Source organism: Notamacropus eugenii, chromosome 1 (assembly GCF_028372415.1).
Source record: "Notamacropus eugenii isolate mMacEug1 chromosome 1, mMacEug1.pri_v2, whole genome shotgun sequence".
In the NCBI taxonomy this organism is placed as follows: Eukaryota; Metazoa; Chordata; class Mammalia; order Diprotodontia; family Macropodidae; genus Notamacropus; species Notamacropus eugenii.
The window spans coordinates 127160222-127185950 of NC_092872.1; the positions used below are offsets into that span (position 1 = coordinate 127160222).

The 25729-nt window shown below is 43.9% G+C and overlaps 1 protein-coding gene across 4 annotated transcripts; it reads right to left on the reverse strand.

The window, feature by feature from the left end:
* Positions 1-743: 743 nt before the first annotated feature.
* On the reverse strand, positions 744-25500 carry PIF1 (PIF1 5'-to-3' DNA helicase). Of its 4 annotated transcripts, none has more exons than XM_072613871.1 (14): positions 25039-25500; positions 14192-14284; positions 12402-12967; positions 10977-11112; positions 10591-10716; positions 9816-9969; positions 9517-9631; positions 8927-9033; positions 4798-4937; positions 3416-3522; positions 2908-2995; positions 2531-2676; positions 1721-1897; positions 744-1406 (listed from the first exon to the last, which is right to left on the reverse strand). In XM_072613871.1, exons 3-14 carry the CDS (start codon positions 12951-12953, stop codon positions 1347-1349), a joined length of 1908 nt encoding a protein of 635 aa, XP_072469972.1. In that variant the 5' UTR covers positions 12954-12967; positions 14192-14284; positions 25039-25500; the 3' UTR covers positions 744-1346. The 4 variants fall into 4 exon arrangements, with proteins under 4 accessions (XP_072469972.1, XP_072469982.1, XP_072469955.1 ...); XM_072613881.1 differs by having other exon boundaries at positions 12402-12963; positions 25039-25213; XM_072613854.1 differs by lacking the exon at positions 25039-25500 and adding an exon at positions 14517-17103.
* Positions 25501-25729: the final 229 nt, after the last annotated feature.

Here is a 25729-nt window from a genome sequence, read left to right on the forward strand (position 1 = left end):
TGTATCCGTTCATACAAGCCTTCCCTGGTTTTCCTGAAACTATCCTCTTCATCATTTCTTACAGCACAATAATATTCCATTATGTTCATACACCATAACTTTATCAGCCAGTCTCCTGTTGATGGGCATCCCCTTGGTTTTCAGTTCTTTGACACTGCAAGAACTGCATAATTATTTTTGTACACATGGATCTTTTTCCTCTTTTTCTGATCTCTTTGAGGTATGGGCCTAGTAGAGGTATCACTTGGTCAAAGGGTATGAACAGTTTAGTGACTTTTGGGTATAGTTACAAATTGTTTTCCAGAATATCTGAATGTATCACAGTTCCAACAATAGTAACAATGTTCCTGTTTTCCATCAACCCCTCCAATAATTGTCAGTTTTGTTTTTTTCTCATCTTTGCCAATCTGATGGATGTAAGGCAGAACTTTGGAGCTGCTTAAATTACTATTTCTCTAATTATTGGTGATTTGGAGCATTTTTTCACATAGTTGTAGATAGCTGACATGTCTTCCTTTGAAAACTGCTTGTTCATATCCTTTGACCATTTATGTCCCGGGGAATGGCTGTTGTTCTTAATGATTTAAATCATTTCCTGACAGAATGTACCTTAATCCCTAACAATATAACCCTTATATAACCTTGCCAATGAAAGCAGGGGTTCTTAAGTTTTCTTGTCTCACAGACAATGAATAATGTTAGAATAATGTTTTTAAATACATAAAATAAAACACATTACAGGATGACAAAGAAAATCAACTGTATTGAAATACAGTTGCATATGCATGTGTGTATATTTACATATTTTTAAAAATAAGTTCTTGGACCCCAGGTTAAAAACCTTTGAACTAAAGCTTATTTGTGGCTCTTGGAGTGAGGGAAGAGGAAGCTGGGTTACAGTTTACAAGGGGAAGAGAACCTTTTCTTCAGCTCCCAGCCCTTCCTGGGAATTATGGAAGTGAAAAGATCATAACCTTCCCATGGAAAGGTTATTGGAAGACAAAGATGATGGATACAGGACTAAAGTCCATGCTCTAGTAGTGAAGGATGCAGGATAAGAGCCCCACCCTGCTCAGAGGGAGGGTTGAGGTAGTAGAAGACACAGTCTCTGGCCCAGAGATGAACAGAAGAGGGAGGGTATCTGGGAGAAGTCACCCAGGCCCTGCCCTGAGAATGAAAGGGATATTTTATAATATCAAAGATCTAGCTGAAAGGGAGCTCAGAAGACATTAAATCCGTCCCCATTTGTGGATGAGGAAGCTGAGACCTGGAACCTAAGTGCCATGTTCAAGGTTGCACAGGTAGTGTGAAGCATTAGGTTTTTCTGCCCTTTTTGGGGCTGGGACTCAGATGTCAGGATCCATATTCTCCTGTTCTGAATCCTTCTCATCCTCATTCAGATAAGCCTGGAACAGAGACAGGCAGATTCATTGAGCACATCAGCATTCAGTACCTCCTCCCTCTACCTATCCCCTTCCCCAGAGTCACCATTCCGACTGGGCTTCCCAATCCCCTCCTGGGGATTACCTGGCTGATACTTCCTAGGTTAACCCAGTAAGGTGACCTCCAGACACTTATTTCCATCACCCTCTACCTCTATGGCATTCCTGGTCCACTACCTTCTTTCCCTACAAAGCTGATACTGGCTGCTGCCCCAGGCACCCACCAGCCTTGAGAGAATTCCCCTTCTCTGGTTTATCTATCCACCCATCCTAGGCACCTGCTTCCGTAGAGAGGCATAGAACTTCAGCACGCAAGCATCACACCGTACCACAGAAGGGTCAAAATCCAGCACTCGCAAACCCTGCAGGCTTCGGGCCCGTGAGAGGGCCACATAGGCCTGGCCACTCTCAAACACTCGGGCCAGTGAAATTTCCACACAGTCAAGCGTCATGCCCTAAAACATGGGAGGCAAAGACCTGGGTTACCTGCAACTTCTGACCTTCACAAAGGCCCTGAAGAAGAGTTGCTTCCTAAAGGATAAAGGGGAAGAAAGGTGGGAGGTAGCACAGAGAACAAAAACTGGGATCTGGGTGAGAAGGAAGAGAGAAAGACAGATATAGCATCTTACAGAGAGAAAGCTGTCGGGGTCAATGACTCCCTAGAGGCCAGACAGAAGCTGAGGACCACAGAAGCCATACTGCTGAATGCTGAATTTGTTGCCCTGAAGCTACAGGTTTGGGAGCAGGGAAGCGGAGAGGTAGAGGTGCTAATGCCAGGAGAAGACATTCGTCAGTGAACCTAGAGACCCTTGGTCCTCAGTATAGCCTTCCAGTGCTCTGTGGTCCTAAGAAATAAGGATAGAGTTTAAGACAGGAAGCTTGGTCTGTGCCCCTGAGATGTAAGGATATATTCTTTGGGTTCTGGAAACTTTATATCCTTAAAGACACAGAACTTTCATACCTAAAGATATAGGAGATATATATATGTATATACCTAAGGATACTTCAGGATCTCCCGCAGCCTCCACTCTAGCCCAGGATTCATTGTGTCATCCCTCTGCCTTTACCATCCTTTCCTGGGTTCTCACCTGACTCTTGTGAATGGACAGAGCCCAGGCTAACCGGAGGGGCAGCTGTTGCCTGGTGAGGAGCTGACCACCAGGGCCATGAACAGTCCATCGCTCAGTCCGTACAACCTCTGTGACTCCACATAGGAATTTCACTTTGGGAAGCCCTGGGTGGAGTGGGCAGGGAGTGAAGAGAAAACCAGCCCATTAGTACTCAGAGCTAAGAAGGGAATGGAACGGAGCAATTAAAACCGAAAGTCAAAGAATCAGGAGCCTGGCAGTTTGTCTGGGGTGGCGTCACCCCAGAAACCTCATCACATCCTACTATCCCCAGGAAGTGTGAGTTCTCCCCCTGCTAGACCTGCTTCTTCCCCCACTTGAGGCCAAGGCTATCTTACCTCTACCATCTGCTTCAAATCCAACCACGACCCCTCGTGCTCCATTTACCAGGCCCTGAGACACGGCCAAGTTCTTTACCAGCATCACCTGGTGATGAGATCACAAGTTTATAATTATACACCTAGAGCTGTAAGGGACATCAGATCAGGGCACAGTGGAAAGATCCTGCTGATGTTTATCTCCTCGTCTCAAACAGCCCTTAGTCCTTCTCTGCTAGGAGTGGGGAGGGGTCACTGTGGTGAGATGGAAATAATACACACCGGCCCAGAAATCAGGAGGTCCAAGCACTAGAGTTCTGGGTTTATGGCTAGTAGGATAGAAGGAAGAGATGGCCAGATTCAAAAATGGAGGAGGGTAGATGACATATGGGAAGCTTGGGCAGACGATAAAGGGAGGACTATTTTCGGAGTACCAGACACTGGAGATACCCCTGCTGGGAGAATCAGCCCTGGGATCTGGGACTTAACCCTGACCCTCTGAACCCCTCAGTCCCGCCTTCCAACTCACCTGAGCCCCCAGCTTTAGCTGCAGGAGGTGACTCACTGGACACTGAGAATCAAGGGTCCTGACCATGTCAGGATCACTATCCATAGCTTCATAGCTGTAGATTTGGCCTGGGAGGACATCAGAGAATAGGATAAGCATTGAAAAGTATTTCCCATGTGAAAAGTTGAGGAAGATAGGCAAGTTAGATAAGACATGGTCCTTACTCTCATAGAGTTTCCAATATAAGAATAAATAGAATTCAGGAGACAAGGGGGGGAGATTCAGACTCATTCAGTCATTCATTCAATGAATACTCTTCCCTCTTTTTTTGGAGGTAATTGAGATTAAGTGACTTGCAAAAGATCACACAGCTAGTAAGTGTCTTGAGGCAAGATCTTAACTTAGGTCCTCCTGACTCTAGGGCCAGTGCTGTAACTATTGCACCATCTAGATGCCTCCAACAAGTACTTATTAAGTAGCCACTATGTACAGAGGCTTTGTTAGACTCCAGAGAGAGATGAATGTGAAGATCTGACACATGATCCCTACCCTCAAAGAGCTTCCAGGGTAAAAAGCAGAGGCCAGTGGTTCAGGCATTAGAGCCCTCAACTTGAAGTCAGGAGGACTTACGTTCTTATCTGGCCTTACACATCTGTGACCCTGGGCAAGTCTCTTAATCCTCTTTGCCTCAGTTTCCTCATGTGTAAAATGGGGATGATAATAATAATACCTTCTAGGGTTTTCATGAGGATCAAGTGAGATAATAGTAGGAACTATATAAATGTCAGCTATTTTCATCATTGTTATCATTATTATATGACAGTTAGGATTAAGGATGATTCCACAGAGAAGAGAATAATAAAAACTAACATTTATATAGTGCTCTGTGGTTTGCAAAGGATGTGTGTGTGTGTAGAGAAATGTATACACATAACGCCTACACACATGTACACATATATGTATATGTACACATATGTAAGATCTCGTTTGATCCTCACAATAACCCTGTGAAGTAGGTACTATTAATAACCCATCTTACAGAGGAGGAAACTGAGGCTGAAAGGGATTGTTGTTTGGCAAGAGGACCAATGATATTGCAGGGCAATGTCTTGACTTGGGCATGAATTGGATTTAAGTGAGGCAGAGTTTTTGTTTTTTGGAGGGGGGAAGGCAAGGCTATTGGGGTTAAGTGACTTGCCCAAGGTCACACAGCTAGTAAGTATCAAGGGTCTGAGGTTGGATTTTAACTCAGGTCCTCCTGACTCTACCTCCAGTGCTCTCTCCACTTCAACCCCTATGAGGCAGGCCTATAGTCTACAGCCCCAGGTCTCTAGAATGGTTTGCCTCCCTCCCTGCCCCCCCAATCACCTTCTCTTCAATGCCCATTTCCATTCCCTCCTCACCAGGCAGCAGCTGCAGCCTCCGCTCATTGGTCAATGCCACGTCATCCTGGTGAGTACAGAGTCTTGTGGCCAGGATCCCATCACGCTCCACTTTGTGTTTGGCTGTGGCCTTTAGCTGCTGAGTCACCTCATCTGTGCACCTGAGGTGGGGAGAATTGGGGTTTAGAGTACACACGGTCTCACTTTCCTCAACCCACCAGGGACCAGACTCCAACCCTGTTCCCTAGGGACTGAATCTGAATCCTCAGGAAAGCTAAGTGGGATAATGATAATATCAGGCCTTGTAAGTGTGTGTGTGTGTGTATATGTGTGTGTGTGTGTGTGTGTGTGTGTGTGTGTGTGTGTGTGTGTGTGTGTGTATGAGAGAGAGAGACAGAGACAGAGGCAGAGAGAGATCCCTGCCCATCTTTCTGTCTTCCAGGTTTACAACTAAAGATTATCTAAGTGCCACGTAACTGCAACCCACTGGGGGTGCTGTACTACACCAAGGTCCCCTAGGAAACCCTCAGGAAAGATAAGTGTAATGCTTATAATATCGGTCCATGTAAGTGGTGTGAGAAAGACAGAGACAGATTCCTATCTGTCTTCCCGGTTCCATACCTAAGGATTACCTTAGACTCTTCTCTTTCCTGCACCCTTCTCCTATTACCAGCTCCTCTCATATCCATCCCTTTCTCCTGGTTCCCACTGCCCTTGCCCGAGTAGGCCTTTATTACCACATGCCTCAGCTGTTGTCATTGCTTTACTGACAAACCTTACTCCCTCCTCTGATCTATCTTTTCACTTCTGCCAGAATAGTCTTTCTATATAGAAAAAGTTATATATATATAATCTATATATTCTATATCTAATATATAATAATATGTTATTATATTATATATAATAATATATTATAATATATAATATTCTATACATATAGTTTTATATATACATATAATAGTTATGGTCATATCATTTCAGTAAATTAAATTGTCATTGGCTCACAATTACTGCTTCTGGGCCTCTTGCCCCCTCCCCTCCCACTTCCTTCCTCCCCACCCCCATCCCCAAAATCCAGGCTACTCTGCCTGGCATGCAAAGGGCTAGGCAAACTGTGGTATGTGACTGGGTGGTACAGAAACGAAGAGTATGAGGAATACAGAGAATATGGAAAGATCCATACGAACTGATGCAGGGTGAAGTCGGTAGAGCCAAAAAACAAGCTACATAGAAACCACGGTGATGTAAAGAACAAACAACCAGGACACAATAATAAATGAATTCTGCGAAGTTACAAGTTGTAACAGTTGTAACTTCAAATAGAGATATGAGAAGACCTTCCCAAGCCCGCTGTTTGCAGGGGTGGGAGGTCTGTGATGGTGAAACATTGTGTCTGTTTTTCTGACTTTTTTGATATATTGATCAGTGTTACCTTCTCTTTTTTTCTCTTTAAAAATATTACTAATAATTGTTTGTTGACTGATTAATGATAGATTTCCTCCCTTCTCTTAAACTATTTCCTGCTTCTAGAAATGCTTTCTCCTTTTTTATCCATTAACCTACATTCTCCCCCATCCTTTAAGGTTTAGGTCCAGGCCTGCTTCCATCATGAAGACTTCCCTGATTACCACTTACTGTCATGTCGTACTGAACAGAGGCCTGGAGGTTTTGGGGTCAGGGAGACTTGAAGACCTGATTTCATATTCCCCTGCTCCAATACTTACTTCCTTTGTGACCCTGGGCAAGTCCCTTAGTTTCCTGATCTGTAAAATGAGGATAATACAGCTAGACTATCTACCTCACAGGGTTGCTAAATGAACCTGTAAAATGCACTGCACACTTTAAGGTACTATTTATTTTGTTCTTTTTTTTTTTTAAGGTACTATTTAAATGTCAATTATTATTATTTCCTCCCAGGGTTATCCTGAAGAAATTGATTTGTAAATTGTAAAGATGAGCCATGATTATACGATCATAGAGCAGGGGTGGCAAGTGACTCTAAAGGCCAAGTCTGACACTCATTTCACAGATAAGGTTGCTGAGATTAAGACTAGGAAGTGTCCTACATGCCTGAAGCAAGATTTGAACCCAGTCCTGACTTCCAATCGAACACTCTTCAACTGCTCTCTGCTGCCTCTCTCTTGCTCCAGGCCCTATCCACCTCTCTCTTATCTCACCTTCTACAGGATTTCCATACTAAACCAGATAATTCCATATTGGATTTCTTATGGTTTGGTCGTATTCTCCCGTAGCTCCAACAACCATGATATAGGGGAGGGGTCATGTTATCTGTTGGGTCCAGACTTTTCCACAGTGTCTAGATTGAGATATCTGCTACAGTACACTACAATACTGAGTCAAAAAAATGAACGTAAAGACTGCCAAAGGGTCACCATGTGCCCCCTGGTTACAATGTATTTGCTGTAGTTGATATATTTTCAGTCAGGGGTTCTTAACATGGGGAAGGTGAATTTTTAAAAATGTGTTGATATCCCCATTTCATTATAATATATTTATTGTGATTCTTTGCATTTTATTTTATGCATTTAGAAACATTATTCCGAGATGGCATCCATAGGGTTTGCCAGACGGCCAGAGGAGTTCATGACATAACAAAGATTATGAGAAGCCCTGCTCTGGGGCACTAAGCTGGCTTCCCACTCCTTTTGTCTCTTTCTCCATGACAGCTAATCTTCCTGCCCCCCACCCTTGGCACCAGTTGTCTTGTTCTGTGCTGAACATATAGAAAACTCTCAGTAAACAATTGGTGATGGATTCTGACTTGATAAGAAAGTTTCCTTCAAAATGTCTCTTAATCATGACATACAGATGTGATGGAATACTAATGTGCTATAAGGAATGATGAAGGGGTTGGTTTCATAAAAATCTGGCGAGACTTGTATGAACTGATGCAGAGTGAAGTGAGCAGAGCCAAGAGAGCATCATATACAATACCAGAATATTGTGAAGATAATCAGCTGTGAAAAACTGAGTAACTTTCCTCAATACAGTGATCCAGCACAACTCCAAAGACCTCTTAACAAAACATGCTCTCCACCGCCAGACGGAGAGATGACTGAGTGCAAGATTGAAGCGTATTTTTTTCCTTTCTTTAATTTTCTTGCTTTTCCTCCACCCTGGAACATGGCTAATATGGATAATTCATATGTATAATGAGTATTATATTCCTTGTCTTCTCAATAGGAGCAGGAAGGGGTGGAGGGAGGGAGAAAATAACATTTTTTTTTTAAAGTCTCATTTACCCTTTCATTTTCAGAGACATTTCAGAGATCGATAGAATATTAGTCTTAAAAGTCGGGAAAGACCTGAGTTCAAAACCTGTCTCATACATTTACTACCTTTAATAGCTGTATGACCCTGGACAAGTCACTTAATTTCCTGGGCCTCAGTTTCCTTATTTGAGGAGTTGGACTGGACAGTCTCTATAGCTATGATCCTACAATCTCTTCCTCTCCACACACGTTTAAAAGTTCATGCCCTCATCACTGGCAATAGCCTTGGACCTTAGATCCTTCACTCTAGTCTTTTTTTCTCTTTGGACCTCTGCCACACCACTGCATAATTGATCTTCCCTTACCACCACTTAGGCTACGCTGCCTTTCTGATAAGAAACCTTCAGTGACTTCTATTTCTTACCATATCAAATCTAAACTCTCCTGTGGAATTAGGGTAGTTCTTTTACTCCTGTACCAATCTGATTCCAGAACCATAACTAACAATATTGGCACCTGAGGCAAGCAACAGGAAAAGGAACCTTAAATCAACTTTGTAATTTCTTATATAAACCACAGCAACCAGCATACTTCACCCTTCCCCCTTCTTCTTCTCCTTACAAATCCAATTGGTCACCACCCTCTACTGATCTACTTATGTTGATCAAATCAGAATCAAAGGATTACGTCAAGTTCTTTCAGGTCTATTTTTTTTGGATTTATTTCACATAGCCATGGTTGAAGGAACAAAGATATAAATTTGTATTTATAGAACATCATGGCACGTATATTTGGTAAATAGGGAAAGAAAATGTAAACTGGGTAGATTCCATCACAGTCAATTTCAAGACATTCTTGTCTTGTCTAGGTTCTTTCTGTATGTAAAGAATCAAACGAAAAACAAAACTTGGGCTAACCTGCCCAGCCGAACAGCCTGTAGCAGTGAGATAAAAGTCTTGTCTGTCTGTCTCCACACTTCAGTCAGCTCCATAGTCAACTGGATACATTTCCTCCAGCTTTTTGCCTGGTATGGGGAGAGACAAAGATAAAGGGAGGGTAAGAAACGGAAAGAGAGGGAGGATAAGAGACAGAGTCAGAGAAAGAGGGAGAGAGTCATACAGAGAGAGGGAAAGGAAGGGGACAGAGAGAGAGAGACCCTCCCCCCCTTTTGCATAGGTGGGGGACTATGGGTGTAGAACATTGCATCTGCTGTCAAACTTGGGTTTGCTTAGTTTTTCTGAAGTGCTTTTTGCCCTCTTTATTTTTTGTACTGATGGATTGCTAGGTAGGGAGTGGAGAAGGGCGATATCTGGAAATAAAAGTAATGTTTTAAAAAGATATCAGTTACAGAAGGAATAGGGCAAGTTACTTCTCTGAGTAGGGGAGAGCAGTCTCATTGCCAAGGTGGGACAGATATTTAAGTAAGAAATGGAAGACTAGTTTGGTGAGAAGAGAGAGAAATGTGATTTTACTGGAGGAGGAAAGGACATGGTTGGGGGGCAGATACCTGGAAGCAGAATTGGGGGGGCTGGTTGTTCTTGGTCACTGGTGGCAGCTGCAGAAAGTCTCCACAGATGATGAGCTGAATCCCCCCAAAGGGCTTGTCCTGCTGCCTAATAGCTCTGGAAAGGAAAAGGAAGGAAAGGGAAGGGGCAGTGATTTAGGAGACTGGAGGGGTCTGGATGCTCTTCTAGGACTCACAAGCAATCTAGGAATTGGGGAAGGATCAGATCCTTCTCTACCCAACCTGGCATGATAGCCCTTTACCCCTCAACCATGGCAACCCTCCCACTCCAGCGCACAAACCTGGCCACAGCTTCCAGCTTGTCAAACAAACTTGCCTCTACCATGGAGACTTCATCAATGACAAGCCGCTGACAGTTCACCCAACTCTGCCGTACATTGGATCTCTGTGCCAGGGCCACACACTGGGCAAGAGGGGCCTTTCCAGAACCAATTCCTGGTAAAGGACAGAGTCTCAGCTTAGTCCTGTAAAGGGGCTGACTTCCCATCCTGGAAAGCCTCACTTATCTTGGTCTAGAGCCAGTCTTGTTAAACCTCATTCTGTTCTTTAGACTACAAAGAGCCTGGCTCCCAGAACCCAGCTTTGGAAGTCTGCTTCAGGGAAACCCAGAGCTAGAAGGCACCTCAGAGGTCATTTAGTTCAACCTTTTCTTTTATGGAGGAGGAAATAGAGGCCCAGGGAAGATAAGTAACTTGCTTAAGGTCAAACAGATAATAAGTGTCAAAGGTGGGATTTGAATCCAGGTCTTCTGACTATGGACTCCAGACCCAGAAATCTTTTCCACTTTCACCTGAATTCTAATACCCAAACCCAGGAATGGGGAATCTGCAGCCTCAAGGCCACATGCAGCCCAAATAATAAATATTTACCCCTTAATAAATGGATTTGTTTTGTAAAATTTGGGACTCAGTCAAAAGGCCACACCTGAGGACCTGGAAGGCTACATATGGCCTCAGGCTGCAGATTCCCTACCTCTGCAGCCTAACCTATCTAGAAACCTAGTCTTTCAGCTGTGCCCTAGCACTGCTCCTTCCCAGGCCCTAAATCCCTACAAACCTGCAAAGGCATGAAGGGTGGTACCCCCGATGTGGCAGGCAGCCACTCCAGTGCTGGCTGTGACCACTGTGCCCTTTGGAGGAAGGGAGCCAAGGATCCTCTTCAGCAGGTATGATTTTCCTGTACCTGAATAGGGGCCAAAGGAGTTAGGGAAACATCTGGTGACTTCTCTGGTGGCCTTCGAAGATCCCAATCACTTCCCTCCTTAGTGGGAGTTTCTTTTTTAAAAAATTCAAATTTATTTTATTTGCAGTTTGGAATTCTTTCCACCTCCTGCTCTGTCACCCGTTGAGAGAGCAAGAAAAGCAAAACTTACAGATAGGTAAAGCCAAGCAAACTAATCCCCCCGTTAGCCTCCCCATTTCTTAACCCTATGCGCTCCCTACCTGCACTTCCAGTGAAGAAGATGCTCTTGCCCCTCAGCACAGCGCTCAGCACCTGGGCCTGCTCCTGGGACAGCTGGGGCTTGGGGGAGGGCAGCTGGAGCCGATGCCTAGGCACTGTGCTTTTGGTAGAAGATACCTAGAAAGCAGAAGGATCAGAAGAGATTTCTGAGTCCTAAGAAACCCTTGGGAAGCACGTTGGATTTAGAGCCAAGGGACCTGTGTTCAAAACCTGGCTCTGCCATGGACATGCTGTATGACCTTAAGTGAATCACCTCCCTTCTCTAGGCCCCCAGTTTCTTCATCCAAATTATGAGGGAGTGAGCCTTGGAGTAAGATTCAATAGAGTAGGGTAGAATATAAACTCCTTGAGGCCAGGGACTTTTTCATTTTTGTCTTAGCTCAGTGCCTGGCACATAATACATGCCTGCTGATTAATCAAATAATTTCTAAGTTCCATTTCCCCTCTGGATCCTATAGTCTTACAATCCCTGCTCCTCCATAACCTCACTAATTTTTCATTTTCCCCCTAATCTTTCTTATCCTGATAATAACAGAGTTTATTTGGTGGGTGGGGGGAGAGTTGGGGAGTCACATAGACCTGCAATTTTGTCTATATAGGGAAAAGACTCCCTCCACTAATATAGATTTGCAAATTTTTTATAACCAGTCACTATAGAAATTAAGTGACTTATAAAAGTCAGAAAAAGAATTGAAACCTAGGTCTTTCTGACTCTTAAATCCTGGCTTTCAGCCCCAAGGCTGTATGTGGCCATCTAGGTCCTCAAGTGCAGCCCCTTTGGCTGAATCCAAACTTCACAGAACAAATCTCCTTAATAAAAGGATTTGTTCTGTAAAACTCGGACTCAGTCAAAAGCCCCACCTAGAAGACCACATGTGGCCTCAGGGCTATATGCCCCCCACCCTGTGTTTATCCACTATGTTACGTGGATGCCACTAAACCATGATAATGGCAATATCTTACATATATATCTGTTTTTTAAAAAATTCTGAATTGACAAATGAAATGCTCATTTCCAAAATAGAACAGAAAAGGGGATTTGTCTGTGAAACTGCGAACTCCTATTGTCAACAGCACATTTTTAAAGTATATAAATATATACTGTACATAAAGTATGTAAATTCAACCTCCCATATAGTTTTAAAAAATTTTTTTTCTCCAATTACATACCATATGCTTTCCAAAGCATTTTTATGTATGTATCATCTTGTCAGACCCTTGCAATAACGTTGTGAAATTGGTAGGGCAAGAAAAAATGATCCGCTTGTTACAGGTGAGAAAAACTGAAGTCCAACACAGCTATCGGCTGGTCTCCCGATTTGGTGTTCCCATGGCTCCTGTATCACCTTCTCCCACCCCTGTACCCCAGACCACCCCCATTCTGCAGTCCCTAGCTCAGTTCTCACCTTGGCAGACTGGTCTCCGTCCTGGGGACGTGGCCGCCTCACAGGGGTTGTGTCCCGAGTTCCAGTGGCCGCCACCGGTTGCAGGTTCTCTGCTTGGATAGGACTGATGGTATAGAAGTTCTGAGTTCGGGGCCCAAGCAACCGGGACCGGAAAGGGGCTGGGCCGGGGCCAGGGGCTGTGGCCAGTTTAAGGCGCAGGGTCCGTAGGAAACGCCGCAGCCTGTCCGGTGGGCAGTCAGACAGCAGTAGCTGGATGTGACCTGAGCTAAGGCCAGAGTCAGAGTCAGGGCTGAGGCGAAGGGCGCTTCGGCCAACAGCTGCAAATCGGGTGAAAAGCCTGGCGCTCCGAAGTGGGAAGCAGCGCGACCGACCTGCCCCCTGAAGGCGCAGCATCAACTCCCTCCGTTCATTTCGGCCCAGACTAAGCTCAGCATCCTTGATGGCCTGCCGCCTCCTGGGTTGTCCGCCGGGGCTCAGCTCCTCTAGGGCCACGCGGCACTGGAGCGCTGAGTTGTCCGGCTCCTCCGACTTCGATGGCATTATAGGCGACATTCCTCCGACCCTGTCTGGGAATACAGAGTCTGTTAAAAGGGTACAAAAAGTCCAGCTGGGGCAGATATGGGGGAGACATGGGAAGGAAAATGTTCATCGATAAGGGTCATAGTATCCTAGATGATGGACATCTTCACATGAAGATAGACATGTTTAATTTAAACTGAAAGGTCTTGTCAGAAGGGGAATAAAAGCAAAAGAAAATCTGGAGATGGAGAATCTGTCATGTGAGCACATGAGGGGCAGACAGAAGAGAGAGAGGGGATCTGTCATCACCCAACACAGAAGAACTGGGTGTGGGATTAGTATAAGAACTGACCGAGCACAGCATCTAGAGACGGGAAAGACACCAGGCAAAAGCCTAATCCCCATCATTTTGGGGAACCTGGAGGTGGGAGAGGTCCAGAGAGATGCCAGAGATGGCTGATGTAGTTCAATGTAACCACATTCAATAAACATCTAGCATTAAACAGTGGAAGGGGAGTTGGCTGGAGAGTTAGCCTTCCAATCCCATTTAATGTTAATGTGGCCTTGGGGTAAGACAGTTAACCTCACAGAATCATAGGATTTGAGAGCTGGAAGGGACCTCAGCTGCCATCTAGTCCAATTCATACCTCTTTAGGCCTCAGTTTCTTCATTTGTAAAAATGTGGGGATTGGACTAGATGGCCTCTGAGCTAGTCTAGACCTGTGCTGTTCTAAGCACCTACTATGTGCAAGGTCTATGAGTGCTGGGGCTGTAAAAACAAACAATTTACTCTCAAACAGCCCACATGAGGTGGAGGTTCAGCAAAGCAGAAGCAGAGCCGGAATGCAGACTGGGGCTTAGGGTTTGACAGAAGGCACAAAGGCAGGGATTTGGCACGAGTGAACGTGAAGACGGAATTTTTCACAGACGACAGGGGCGCAGCCCCTATCATAAGAAACACAGAATCTTTCGTGGGGGGAAGGGGACCTCAGGATTGTCGCAAGGACGGAGAAGGGAGAATCCGGAGGGGCCCACGGGACGCTTCGTAAGGGTGGGGGGGCCCGGGCGAGTTCGGTGACAAGAAGTGGGAGTTTGGGGAGGGGGGTAGGAGGGCTGGAGTGCGGGGGCACGAGTGGGAGGCTTGCTTAAGTGTCCTGGGCCTTCTGCCTCCAGCCTCGACAAGGACATGCGAGCTTCCCCCCCACCCCCAAGCCCCGGGACGTCGGGCTAGCGCGGTTCTCCCCCTGCCCCCTCTCAGCAGCCCCGCGGACCTTCCCGCGTGGATCCAGAATCCAGAACCGGCCAGGCCCCCTCCACGCGCTGTGGCTTCCACCTGCAGGGTGCAGTTTCTGGCAGACTTTCTCCTGCAAAGGATCAGCGGATCAGTGGACTGACGGACTCAGCGGTGGACACGCTGAAGTCGGCAGCGGCACCGAGTCCAAGGTTCTAAAGCAAGGAACTTTCAAAAATGCCTGCTAAAAGAACAGCCAATCCCCTACGGGACCTTTAAATATCTCAGCCAATCAGGGAGCTGAGGCGTGGCCACCTTTGCGGCCCTCCTCCTCCCAGCCCCCTAGGGAAGAGCTCGGAACTTACCATGCATCTGAAAAGACGAGGGGTTTCTGTTATTAGGCGGCCCGTACCATAAACGCGGGAGGGGGGGGCGTTCATCTGGAGCGGGGGCGAAGCGTGTAACGTCGCTAAGTCTCACCCTAGCCTTGCGGCTGGATGCTCAGAACGTGTTCGCCCCCACACCCGTGCCGGAGAAGAGGCGAACCGTGACAGCCGCTGCTGCCTTGACAAAATGCAGCTCCAGGACAAAGGGATGACTCAGCGGATCCACCAGCAAGCGTGTTTTTGGGATGCCTGTTCCATCAATCGGTCAATCAACTAGCACTTATCCAGGACTGTATGCAGGGGCTGCAGTACAAGAGAAGCGCGTTGCACTCCCAGCCCCTAAGAAAGGCACTTCATTTATCGCTAGACCCTTTATTTTATCTAAAGCCAAGAGTAGACGCTCTACAAATACTTGTGATGTATGGATAAATGAATGTCATCCCTCTTTGTTAGACTGGGCAAGTCAACCTCATTCTCTTCATCTGTAAAAGAAAACTCAGGTCATTTCAGACTGTTCCTTTGATTCTAATATATTGCCAGTATCAGAATTCCAGAGTGGGAAGGGACCACAAGGGGCTATTTAGGCCGACTCCATACCTAGAAAAAATTCCCACTGCTAGAGGAGTCAACAAGTGTGTAGTGCTTTTTGTGGTTATTGCGTCTGATTTTGTGATCCCACTTGGGGTCTTCTTGGCAAAGAAAAATTGCAAAGTGGTTTGCCATTTCCTTTTCCAGCTCATTTTACAGATAAGGGAACTGAGTCAAACAGGGTGAAGTGACTTGCCCAGGGTTACACAGCTAGTACCTGAGGTTAAATCTGAATGCAGAACACGGTGCTGTATACATTCCAACAACTAGCGGCCATGGCAGGTATGTCTATCTTAATGCACCTTTAGACCACATTATCTTTCTTGCATGCCATAGTATACTGTTGAATCATATCCAACTTGCAAAGCACTAAAACCCCAAGGTACTTTTAAAATAAACTGTTATCCAACCTTACCTCCTCCATTTCATATATATGAAGTTCATTAAAAAAAAAAAACTCAAAAATATCAGATTTATACTTATTTCCATTAAACTTCACCTTATTATATTCAGCCTAAGTTGTCAAGATGGCTCTGGATCTCCATTCTATCATATAGTTCATTAGCTATCCCTGTCAGCTTTGTGCCATCTGCGAATTTGATAATGGTGCCAGCTGTGCCTTCATCCAAGTCATTGATAAAAATGGCAAAGTACAAATCTCTGGGCCACCCCGCTGGAGACTGTCCAAGTTGACAATGGGCCATTAATGTAAACTCTTTTAATCTGGCTATTCAGCACCTTTGACAAGCTCTTCTAGCTCTTGCTGTGTGGAAGGGATCATGCTAGACTCTAGGAAACAAAGGGAAAACAATGCCTGTTATAAAGGAGTTCACATAGAACACTTTTGCAGTATAATTTGAGGAGGGAGAGAATACTTCTCCCAACTAGGAGACACTGGCCAAAGCTTCTGGGAGGAGGTAGCCCATGAAACGAACCATTACAGAACCCTCAGGGCTTTCCAATTCAGGGAGAATTTAAAGAGAAGCTGAATCTCCCTATGGGGAGTGTGTGCTAAATTCATCTGGTCTAACCAAGTCCACCCCTAACCCTACCCCATTACATCTTTAACCAGTAATTAGACTCTCCTTAAAGAACTCCAGTGATGGAAAACTCACTATCTCTGAAATAACCCATTCTACTTTTGAATGTAGATTTAATGATTAGGAAGTTTTTCTTTACATTAAGCTTGAATATGACACTCTGCCCTGAAATCATGAAGACTTCTCCTAGTTTATGGATGAGCATCTTCTGGTATCTTTCTCTTGTGATCAGACTCAAAGAATAGTCAGGTTCATTTTAGATTTGGAAGGAGGTGGCCAGTGGAATACCTCAGAGATTTCTACTTGGCCTGATGAATCTGGCCTCAGACACTTACGTAAACCACAGAAAATCACTTAAATGCCTGTCTGTCTGTCTCAGTTTCCTCAACTGTAATATGAGGATATAATAACATCTCTCAGAGTTGTTGTGAAGATCAAATGAGATAATATCTGTAAAGCATCTGGTATAAAGCAGGTGTTTTAATAAAGGAATGCTTCCATATTTTTATCAGTCACTTAAATAAAGACATATATATATTTTTTTGTTCAGTCGTGTTGACCCTATGGATCTTGGACTTTCCACTATCTTTCAAAGTCTGTTTAAATTCATGTTTGTTGTTTCTGTGACACTATCTGTCCATCTCATCCTCTCCCATTCCCTTTTCCTTTTGTCTTCAACCTTTTCCAGCATCCGGGTCTTCTCATTAAGTGGCCATAGAATTTAAGTTTCAGTTTCAATATTTGACTTTCCAGTGAATAGCCTGAATTAATTTAAATACCAACTGATTTGATCTCCTTGCTGTCAGAGGTAGACAGAGATTATTAAAAGTCAAATTTGGAGATGAGAAAGCTGGAAGGGATTTCCTTTGACCCCTCTGGGTCATTACAAGGCACATATCCCAAGGAGGTCAGTGACTAAAAAAAAGTCTCCATATACACCAAAATACTTATATTTTTGTAATAGCAAAAAAAAAAATGGAAACAAAGTAGATGCCATTTATGGGGGGAATGGTTAAATAGATTGTCGTACATGAATATAATATAGTATTATTTTGCTATAAGAAATTAAAAATGTGATGAAGTAAGGAAAAGTCTACATGAATTGATGTAGTGAAGTAAGCAGAGCCAAGAAGATTGAGTATTAGACAAAAATGGCTGGGAAAATCAGAAAGCAGCTTGGCAGAAACTAAGTACAGACCAACATCTCACACCATATATTGAGATAAGGTCAAAATTGTTTCATAATTTAGACATAAAAGGTGATATGGTAAGCAAATTAGGGGAGCATGGAAAATGTTACCTGTTAGATTTATGGATAAGGGAAGAATTTATAACCGAACAAGAAAGAGTAGTATAATTTATAAATGGATAATTTTGATTACATTAAATTAAAAAGGTTTTATGCACAAACAAAACCAATCCAATCAGAATTAGAAGGAAAAAAGAATAGTAGGGGGAAGGAAGGAATTTTTATAGCAAGTATCTCTGATAAAGGCTTCATTTCTAAAATTTATAGAGAACTGAGTCAAATTTATAAGAATGAGTCATTCCACAATTGATAAAGGGTCAAAGAATATGAATAGGCAGTTTTCAGAAGAAAAAAATCAATGCCATCTGTAGTCATATAAAAATGCTCTAAATCACTATTGATTAGAGTAATTAAATTAAAACAACTCTGTGGTGCCACCTCACACCTATCAGTTTGGTTAATATGACAGAAAAGGAAAATGATAAATGTTGGAGGGGATGTGGAAAAATAGATACACTAGTACGTACTGTTGTGGAGTTGTGAACTGATCCAACCATTCTGGAGAGTTATTTGGAACTCTGCTCAAAGGGCTAGAAAACCCTTTGAATCAGCAATGCTACTACTAAGTCTGTATCTCTAAGAGATTTAGAAAAAGAAAAAGGACAAAAATATTTGTAGCAGCTCTTTTTGTGTTGGCAAAGAATTGGGAATTGAAGAGATGCCCATCAATTTGGGAATGGCTAAACAAGTTGTGGTAGATGACTGTGATGGAAAGCTATTGTATTATAAGAAATGATGAGCAGGAATGACCTCAGAAAAATCTGGAAAGACTTACATAAACTGATGCAAAGTGAAGTGAGCAAAACCAGGAGAACAGTGTATACATTGTACACAGTAATAGCAATATCCTATGATGACCAACTGTGAATGTAGCTATTCTTAGCAATACAATGATTCAAGACAATCCTGGACTTCGGATGAAAATTTCTATCTACTTCCAGTGAGTCTGAATTCAGATTGAAGCATGCTCTTTTTTTACTTTATTTTTCTTGTGCTTTTTTGTCTGCATTTTCTTTTGTAACATGGTCTTCTCAAGGAAGGAGGGAGGGAGATAATCTGTAACTCAAAATTTTAAAAAAGCAAATGTCAGAATTTTTTTACATGTAAATGAGAAAACAATAAAATAAAATTTAAAAATCCCACTATATGTAGTGACTACAAAAATGTCCACAAAGAACAGTCAAAGCCCCACAATAATCAAAACTGAAGATTGCAAGATTTAAAATAAGCATGGCTTGAAAGAAGAGATACGAGAAAACACTCCCAAACTATTACTTCGCAGAGATGGGAGGTCCAAAAAGGCTACCCATTGCATATATTTTCTGACTTTTTCAAAGTATTGCCTAGTTATGCTAATTTTTCCTCTTTTTTTCTTAAAAAAAAATACTGTCAGGGATGACTTTCTGGGAGGGGTAGAGGGAGTGATACTGGGTAAAACTACGGTAATGTTAAAAAGGGACATCAATAAAAAATACTTTATTTATTTTTTTTTTTTGAGGTGATGTTTTGACTTGCCCAGGTTCACACAGCTAGGAAGTGTCTGAGGTCACATTTGAACTCAGGTCCTTCTTATTCTAGGGCCAGTGCTCTATCTATTGGACTCCCTGGCTGTCCCACTAAAAAAATTATTCAAAAAAAAGGCAGGAGGAACAAACCACTGGTCATACTCTCCCCTCAACGTCTGAGGGGACCTTGGAGAAACACTAAGCTCACTGGTTCTCGGACAGCTGGCTATCATTCCCTGGTAATGCTTCCCCTTTTGTGGGGGACACTGCCCCTCTTCATTAGTCTAGGGGTGTGTTCTTGGTGGATTTTTCCAGTTAAACTCTTGGTTTGGTCCTCATTTCACTGGGAAAAGTCTGTCTTTTTCCCTTCTTGTTGCATTTCCATGAAGTCATATTGTTATGTTCGTTGTTCATCCTTTGACCAACAACATCAGGAAGGTGAGGTCTTGACTTGCAGGTGAATTGGATTAAGTGAGGCAAAGTCATCCACCTCACTGTCTCCTCCAGGGTCATCTGAACCCAGTGGCAAGACATAGGGCATGATGACTGGTAATAGCCCCGGATGTAATGGGAAACTTTGGCCTTTTTTAGTTAAGGCCTTTCCCAGGTTTCAGTTTGTCTCAGGCAATGTCCATTCAATAATTAAAGGCTAGGGAAGAACTAAAGCAAAAGATGGCCTAGTTTGCCTTCTAGAAAGAATCAGTCTGCAAAGGGAAGACCCTCAGAGTTTCTGGCCAGAACTCGAAGTCATATTAGAATAGCATAAAGAAGCTGATTACACAAGCATGGTTTAACTTATACAATTTTTTGCTCATATCCATAAAAGCAAAGGGAATAAAACCCAAAATACTAAAACATGTACATTGTAGGTGGTATGCTTATGCTTTCTTCCATATTCAAGAAGTCCATAACCAGCTTACAGGACTCCTCCCCAAATTCAGGCACGTGGCCTATGTCTCCATGTCAGTTATCCCCACCAGGAGCTAGCAGGCACCTTTCATGTGCTTTTCCTCTTCCAGTCTTTTGAAAGGTAACTGTCCCCTCAGCAGGGAAGTCTCAATGGTACTTATTTCTCTTCTGGCCACTTTTCTTTATTGACTGTTTTCTTCCCTCTCTTCTGATCCTACTTTCTCATTATTTCCTTGTGTTGTTGGAGCATGGGTTAGCCTGTACAGGAGCTAGATCACCCATCCCTAATAGAATGGTGGATTGGGGAGCCAAGGGCAGGTCCAGGCATGGAAAGGGACTCCTCCCATGTCTGTGATTCCTCTCCCTTGTCCTTAAACTCCTTGTCCCAGGCGGCTGTCTCCATCCGCTTTTACTTTTTACCATGTTCTGTATACAAATTCAGTAGTTCCCTATTTTCTACCCCCAACAGCCTCTTGATCACAAAACCTGGGTGTCTCCCCCAGTACAATCCCAGGGAGAAGGGGCTACAGAATAAAGATTACTGCAAATGAAATGTATAGATGGCACTACTTAAAGCCTTAGCACTGACTACCAGTGTGTTTAGAGCATATGAGGGATTTGCTAAAAAGGCTTAGTTTGCCTTTTTTTGTACTGAGGAGTTGAATGAACAAGTCTGATTATATAGGAAGAAAGATCATCTAATTTCTACTTCATCAAGGAAGCTTTGGTGGAAGAGAATGAATTGTAGGGCATTTTTAGAGATAGGCAGGTCTATTTTGTAGATTGGCATGGATTCAAGATCAACTCCACCTATGTTATAATTATATCCATGGTCAGTTCTGTAAGGAGAGGAATCACTGAACAAGGGAGAGTGTTTCATGTTGTGGTATTTATCCATTCATGAGTCTTGTCTCCTAGGACTTATTAGCTTCACATGGTAAGATCCCCAGATTACACTTCTGTATTGCCTATGTAGTAGGCAGTCAGTGACAATATAACATTGTATAGCATGAAATGGAGAGAACTGATGAGAATGTTAGCTTGTATGGAATAAAAAGCATTCAACTATTAGCCACAGAGTTACAGAATTTCAGAGATGCAAGGTACTTCAGTGATCATCGAGTCAGGCCATCCTTGAAAAAAGAATCCTTTCTATAACACACATAGCAAGTGGGCATCCGACCTTTGTTAAAAAGACTTCAAGTGAGGGTGGAACTTGATACCTCTGACAGCAGCCCACTCTACCTTTGGAGAGATAAAATTGTCAGGGATTTTTTCCTTACATCAAACCTTAGTTTGCTTCCATGAAACTTCCAACGATTGCTAAAAGTTCTGCTCTTGTTCTATAAAGTGGGGATAATAATAGCACCTACCTCTCAGGGTTGTTGGGAGGATCAAATGAGATCATATTCATAAAGCACTTTGCACCGTGCCTGGCACATAGTGAATACTTAACAAATACTTCCTTTCCCTCTCTCAATCTCTTCCTTCCTTCCTTCCTTCCTTCCATCCATCTCCTGACTTGAAGTCTTTGTTCTCTTTCCTCTACTCGAGTCTATCTGGAATTTGCTGCTCCTCTTATCACCCTTGTTTGTAACCCTTGCTTTTTTCAAGGCCAACTGAGGTGTTACTTCTTACACAAGGGCCCTTTCTCAATGACTCATATGGTAGCACTTTTCTTCTTGAAATTATTTTCTGTTTACTTGTGTATATGGTATATCCACATGGGATCACAGGAGCATAAATTTTAGAGCTGGAAAGGATATTTGTGGCTACGGTCCAACACAGGTAGTAAACAGAAGATCTGAGATTCAAATCCGGGTCTTTTGATGCCGAAGCCTGCAGATCTTCCACTGTATCACGTTACAGTAGAAGACAGCAGAAGGCAAACTTTGAAGGCAGGTACTATTTTAGTTATGTCTCTGTATTCAGAGTCTTCACTTAATAAATGTTTGACAAATTGAAGTTGAATCCTTTTTCCATGTGACAACCCTTTACATACTTGAAGACAGCTATCATATCCCCACTAAGCCTTTTGTTTTCCAGGTTAAGGATCTCCAGCTCCTTTGGCTAGCCATAAATGGCATGAATTGCATGCCCCTTTTCATGTTGATCAATATCCTTCAGAAAATCTCCAGTAGATCGATGCCCCAACTAAAATGAGCCTCCTAGAGCTGAATATAATAGTCTAGATGTAATCTGACTGGTCAGATTATAGAGGTGCTATCCCAATACTATGAGGCTACTGCAGGGAATGAGGAGGGAAGCAGCTTCTGCTTCCTTTGGTGCCTTGGCTTCAGTATTTTCAGGCATCCTTTGCATCCTAAAAGATAGAGACTCATGCAACATAATATCTGGAAGTGACCTTAGTCATGAGATCATTAATTGAGGCTCTTTACCTGGGGTCTACAAACTTAGTTTTAAATTTTTAAAAATAATTATTGCATTATATTAATTATATGCATACAATTAATGTATTATAATAAATTATGTATTATATTAAACTATTTTAATAATTATATTTCAATATATTTTATTTATTTTATAATCTCTGGTATTTTATTTTATGCATTTAACAAATTTAATAAGACATTATTCTGAGAAGGAATCCATAGACTTCACTAGACTATCAAAGGGGTGCAGGACACACAAAAAAAGGTTAAATGACCCGATTTAGAGATCACAAGTCCAATCTCCTCATTTTACAGATAAGAAAAATGAGATCCACTGAGGCTAAATGATCGTCAAGCCAAATCAAATCAATTAGCACTCTTTAAGTAATTTCCTATGTGCCAAGCACTGTGCTATCATTATTTGGGTCACAAAGCAAATAACTGTCTCAGGCAGAATCTGAACTCTTATCTTCCAGATTCCATGTTCAGCATGGAAATCAGAACTGAACCTTCATTCTTTAATGATAAAATGAAGGGACTAGGAGAGGTATTGTGCTGTGGTGGATAGATTATTGAATGTGGAATGTGGAAGATCAGTGAGTTGCCCAAGTTCACAAAATGAGTCACAGTGCACAGATGTGATCTCTTTTGACTCCTAGCCCCAGACTCCATTTCCCTGCAATAATTTCAACCCTTGGAACTTAAGGCTCAAGCAGCACAACCCAGCATGTCTAAAACCCAAGGCAGGATCAGAGAGTGGAGCAATGATTACACAAGGCTGGAGATTGAGAAAAATAAAACCACATGGTGCCTGCGTCAGCTTGCGACAGGCCTGGCTTCCTCTGATATCCCAGGCTGGATTTTCTTCAATAGACACTAGAGCAAACACAAGAGACTCCAGAACAATTCAGACCTGTCAAGTGCTTGAGGAAAAACAGCAGCAAAAGTCTTAGGTATTGGAAAATTGGTGTTGGGCGTGTTCATCAGCAAATACCCAGCAGGCTTTCCCCTAGTACTGTCAGAGGCATCCTGTCAATCAAAAACCATTTACTGCGTGTCTTCTATGTGCAGGCTACTGGAGATACAGAAACCTAAATATAATCCATGCTCTCAAAGGGCATACTTACAGACTTGTTAGGGAGACAAGTGATCTCCAAAGAAAAAGATAACTACAGATGGATGGCAATAAAGAGGGGGTGCCAAGTGAATGGTTTAGGTGCTCCAGTTCAAAGGAAGAAGGGATCATTGCGGTCAGGTGAGTGAAAAAGGTGGCGTCTGAGATGTGTTCTAAAAGGGTGGTGGGATTCTAAGCACTAGAGAGGAAGACAAGTGAGATAATCTCTCAGGGTCTTAATTTCCTAATCTGCAAAATGAAGAGGTGGTACAAATAATCGTTAAGGTCTTTGGACCTTAAATCTGGGTTCCCATGATATCAAGTTGGGGTTTGTGTGGGGTTGGAGAGAAAAAGAATGAAGGGGTGGAGGACCTAGGCCAGAGAGGACATCCTCCTCTGTCCAGGAGCCCAGGTCACTATAGCTCCCCACCTTCCTCACATTCCATGGGTTAACAGGTTCAGCCTTTTTCTGATGGTCCAAATCTATCCTGAGAGTGGAGAGTGAGATGCTTTTCTCATCTTTATTCTTCACGTGACAAACCAGGCCAGGGGCTCTGCTACCTCTGGGGCATTAGGTCCTCCAACTGCTCATTCAGGGCACGAGTCTGAAAGCAGGTCAGGGTGCCCAGGGCCCAGCTAGGGAGAGACAGCTGAGCTGGAAGTCGAGACTCAACTACTGTATAAAGTTGCTGCCGTGGAAGTAAGAGGCTAAGGAGGTCACAACTGATCCTGCAAGTCTGACAACCCTTTCTATGGTGACAGCCTCTCAGAGATTCTCAATGCCAGCTGGCACTGTTCAGCAGGTCCCACATTGGAACTGTGTAAGGAGAAATTTTTGGCATTGGGGAGGGAACGAGACTAAACCCTCAAAGAAAATGCCACCTCACGTTCAAACAGCTTGAGAGATGAGAGGGAAGACATGTCTGCTGGGGGAGAAGAAAAGGGCATGCCATGATGTTTGGTGGCTGGAAGAGAAGGGATTTCATTTGGAAAATAGTGATTGTCTTATTTGGGAACTAAATTGGAGGGACGAGCATGAACCAGTTGTTGCTAAGAGAAGAGAGAGGAAGACTCCAACTGGCTGCAGCCTCACTGAAAATCATATAAAGTTACACCTGGAAAGGATCTTAGATTGAATTGCCCGGGCCGGGCCCTCAGGAAGTCCTGCTTCCAGAGTTCCTTTTGTCTAAGATACATTGTAACAATAGCTACCATTTATGTAGCACTTTAAAGTTTGCAAAGCACTTTATTATCCTATCTCATCTTCACATCAGCCCTGAGAGACAAGTACTATAGGTGCACCATTTTACAAACGAGGAAACTGAGGTTTGGGTAAAAGGTTTGTGTCCAAGGTTACAAAACAGATAAGTGCTAGGAAGAGGGATTGGCAACTCCGTTTCTCCTAATTCCAATTTCAACTCTTTCCACTACATTGCATTGCCTGTGTATCAGGGTAAATTGAGGTCCACGAGGGAAAGAAGCAAGCTCTGAAAGGCATTATGAGTCAGAGCCTGGCCTGCCAAAAGAGCCCAGGTATCCTAATTCCCAGATTTCTGACAGGCCTAGGAGGGAGGCAACCAGACTGATGCAACCCGTTGCAGAGAGAAGCCATACAGGCTCCTGCTTTAACTCCTGTAGCTTACCCTGCCTTCTGCCTCCGACGCTGCCCTCTTCTTTGCTTTTCTCCTCCTGGATCACTACTCTGATTAGACGGAGGAAGGCATCGAGTGGTACCCAGAGCCAAACAGGCGCTACCGGCGGGTGCAGGACCAACCAACCAGGAGGAGACAGGTTTGAAGTGAGAGGAGGGGGATGAGGGGCTCGGCTAGAGTCACGTCTCAGGAGGTGACGGGCCGGGGGTTTAAACTCCCGCAGCTTCGACTCCGCCTCCCTTAAGTCCTAGCTCCGCCTGGTTCAGCCCATGCAGGGGCTGGCCCCGTCTTAGACTTCTCTGGCTTACCCTCCTCCTTAGCCTTAGCCATCCATCTCAGCCCCCGCTCCGACCCCAGCCCCAGTGTTGGGCCGGTTCCGGAGCCCTCGCCGTCTCCCTAACCACTGCTCGCCTCCGGACAGGTGGCTTTAGACTGGCCGTGAACCCACGGTTCCCCATCCTGCGCCCCACCCCCGCCTGTGGCTCCAGCCAGAGCCTCCCGAAACGAAAGGGCCAGCCCGCCTCCGATTCCGGCCCCTTCCCTCCTCGGCCCCAGCCCCACCACCCCTACAGACCCCTTCGGTCCCGCCTCCGGGCCCCGCCCAGGCTCTGGCCCCCACCAATACACCAACGCATCCCGACCCCCTCCTCGTCAGGCTCCTGGTCCCGCCCAGGCCCCGGCC

What these genes read in the sequence shown, in the direction of transcription:
- PIF1 (XM_072613854.1), bottom strand. An exon ending in ACGGAGACCAGTCTGCCAAG is followed by an intron (nt 11,113 to 12,401) that starts GTGAGAACTGAG and finishes TCTGCTTTCTAG; the next exon opens with GTATCTTCTACCAAAAGCAC. An exon ending in CCCCCCAATTCTGCTTCCAG is followed by an intron (nt 9,034 to 9,516) that starts GTATCTGCCCCC and finishes TCCCCATACCAG; the next exon opens with GCAAAAAGCTGGAGGAAATG.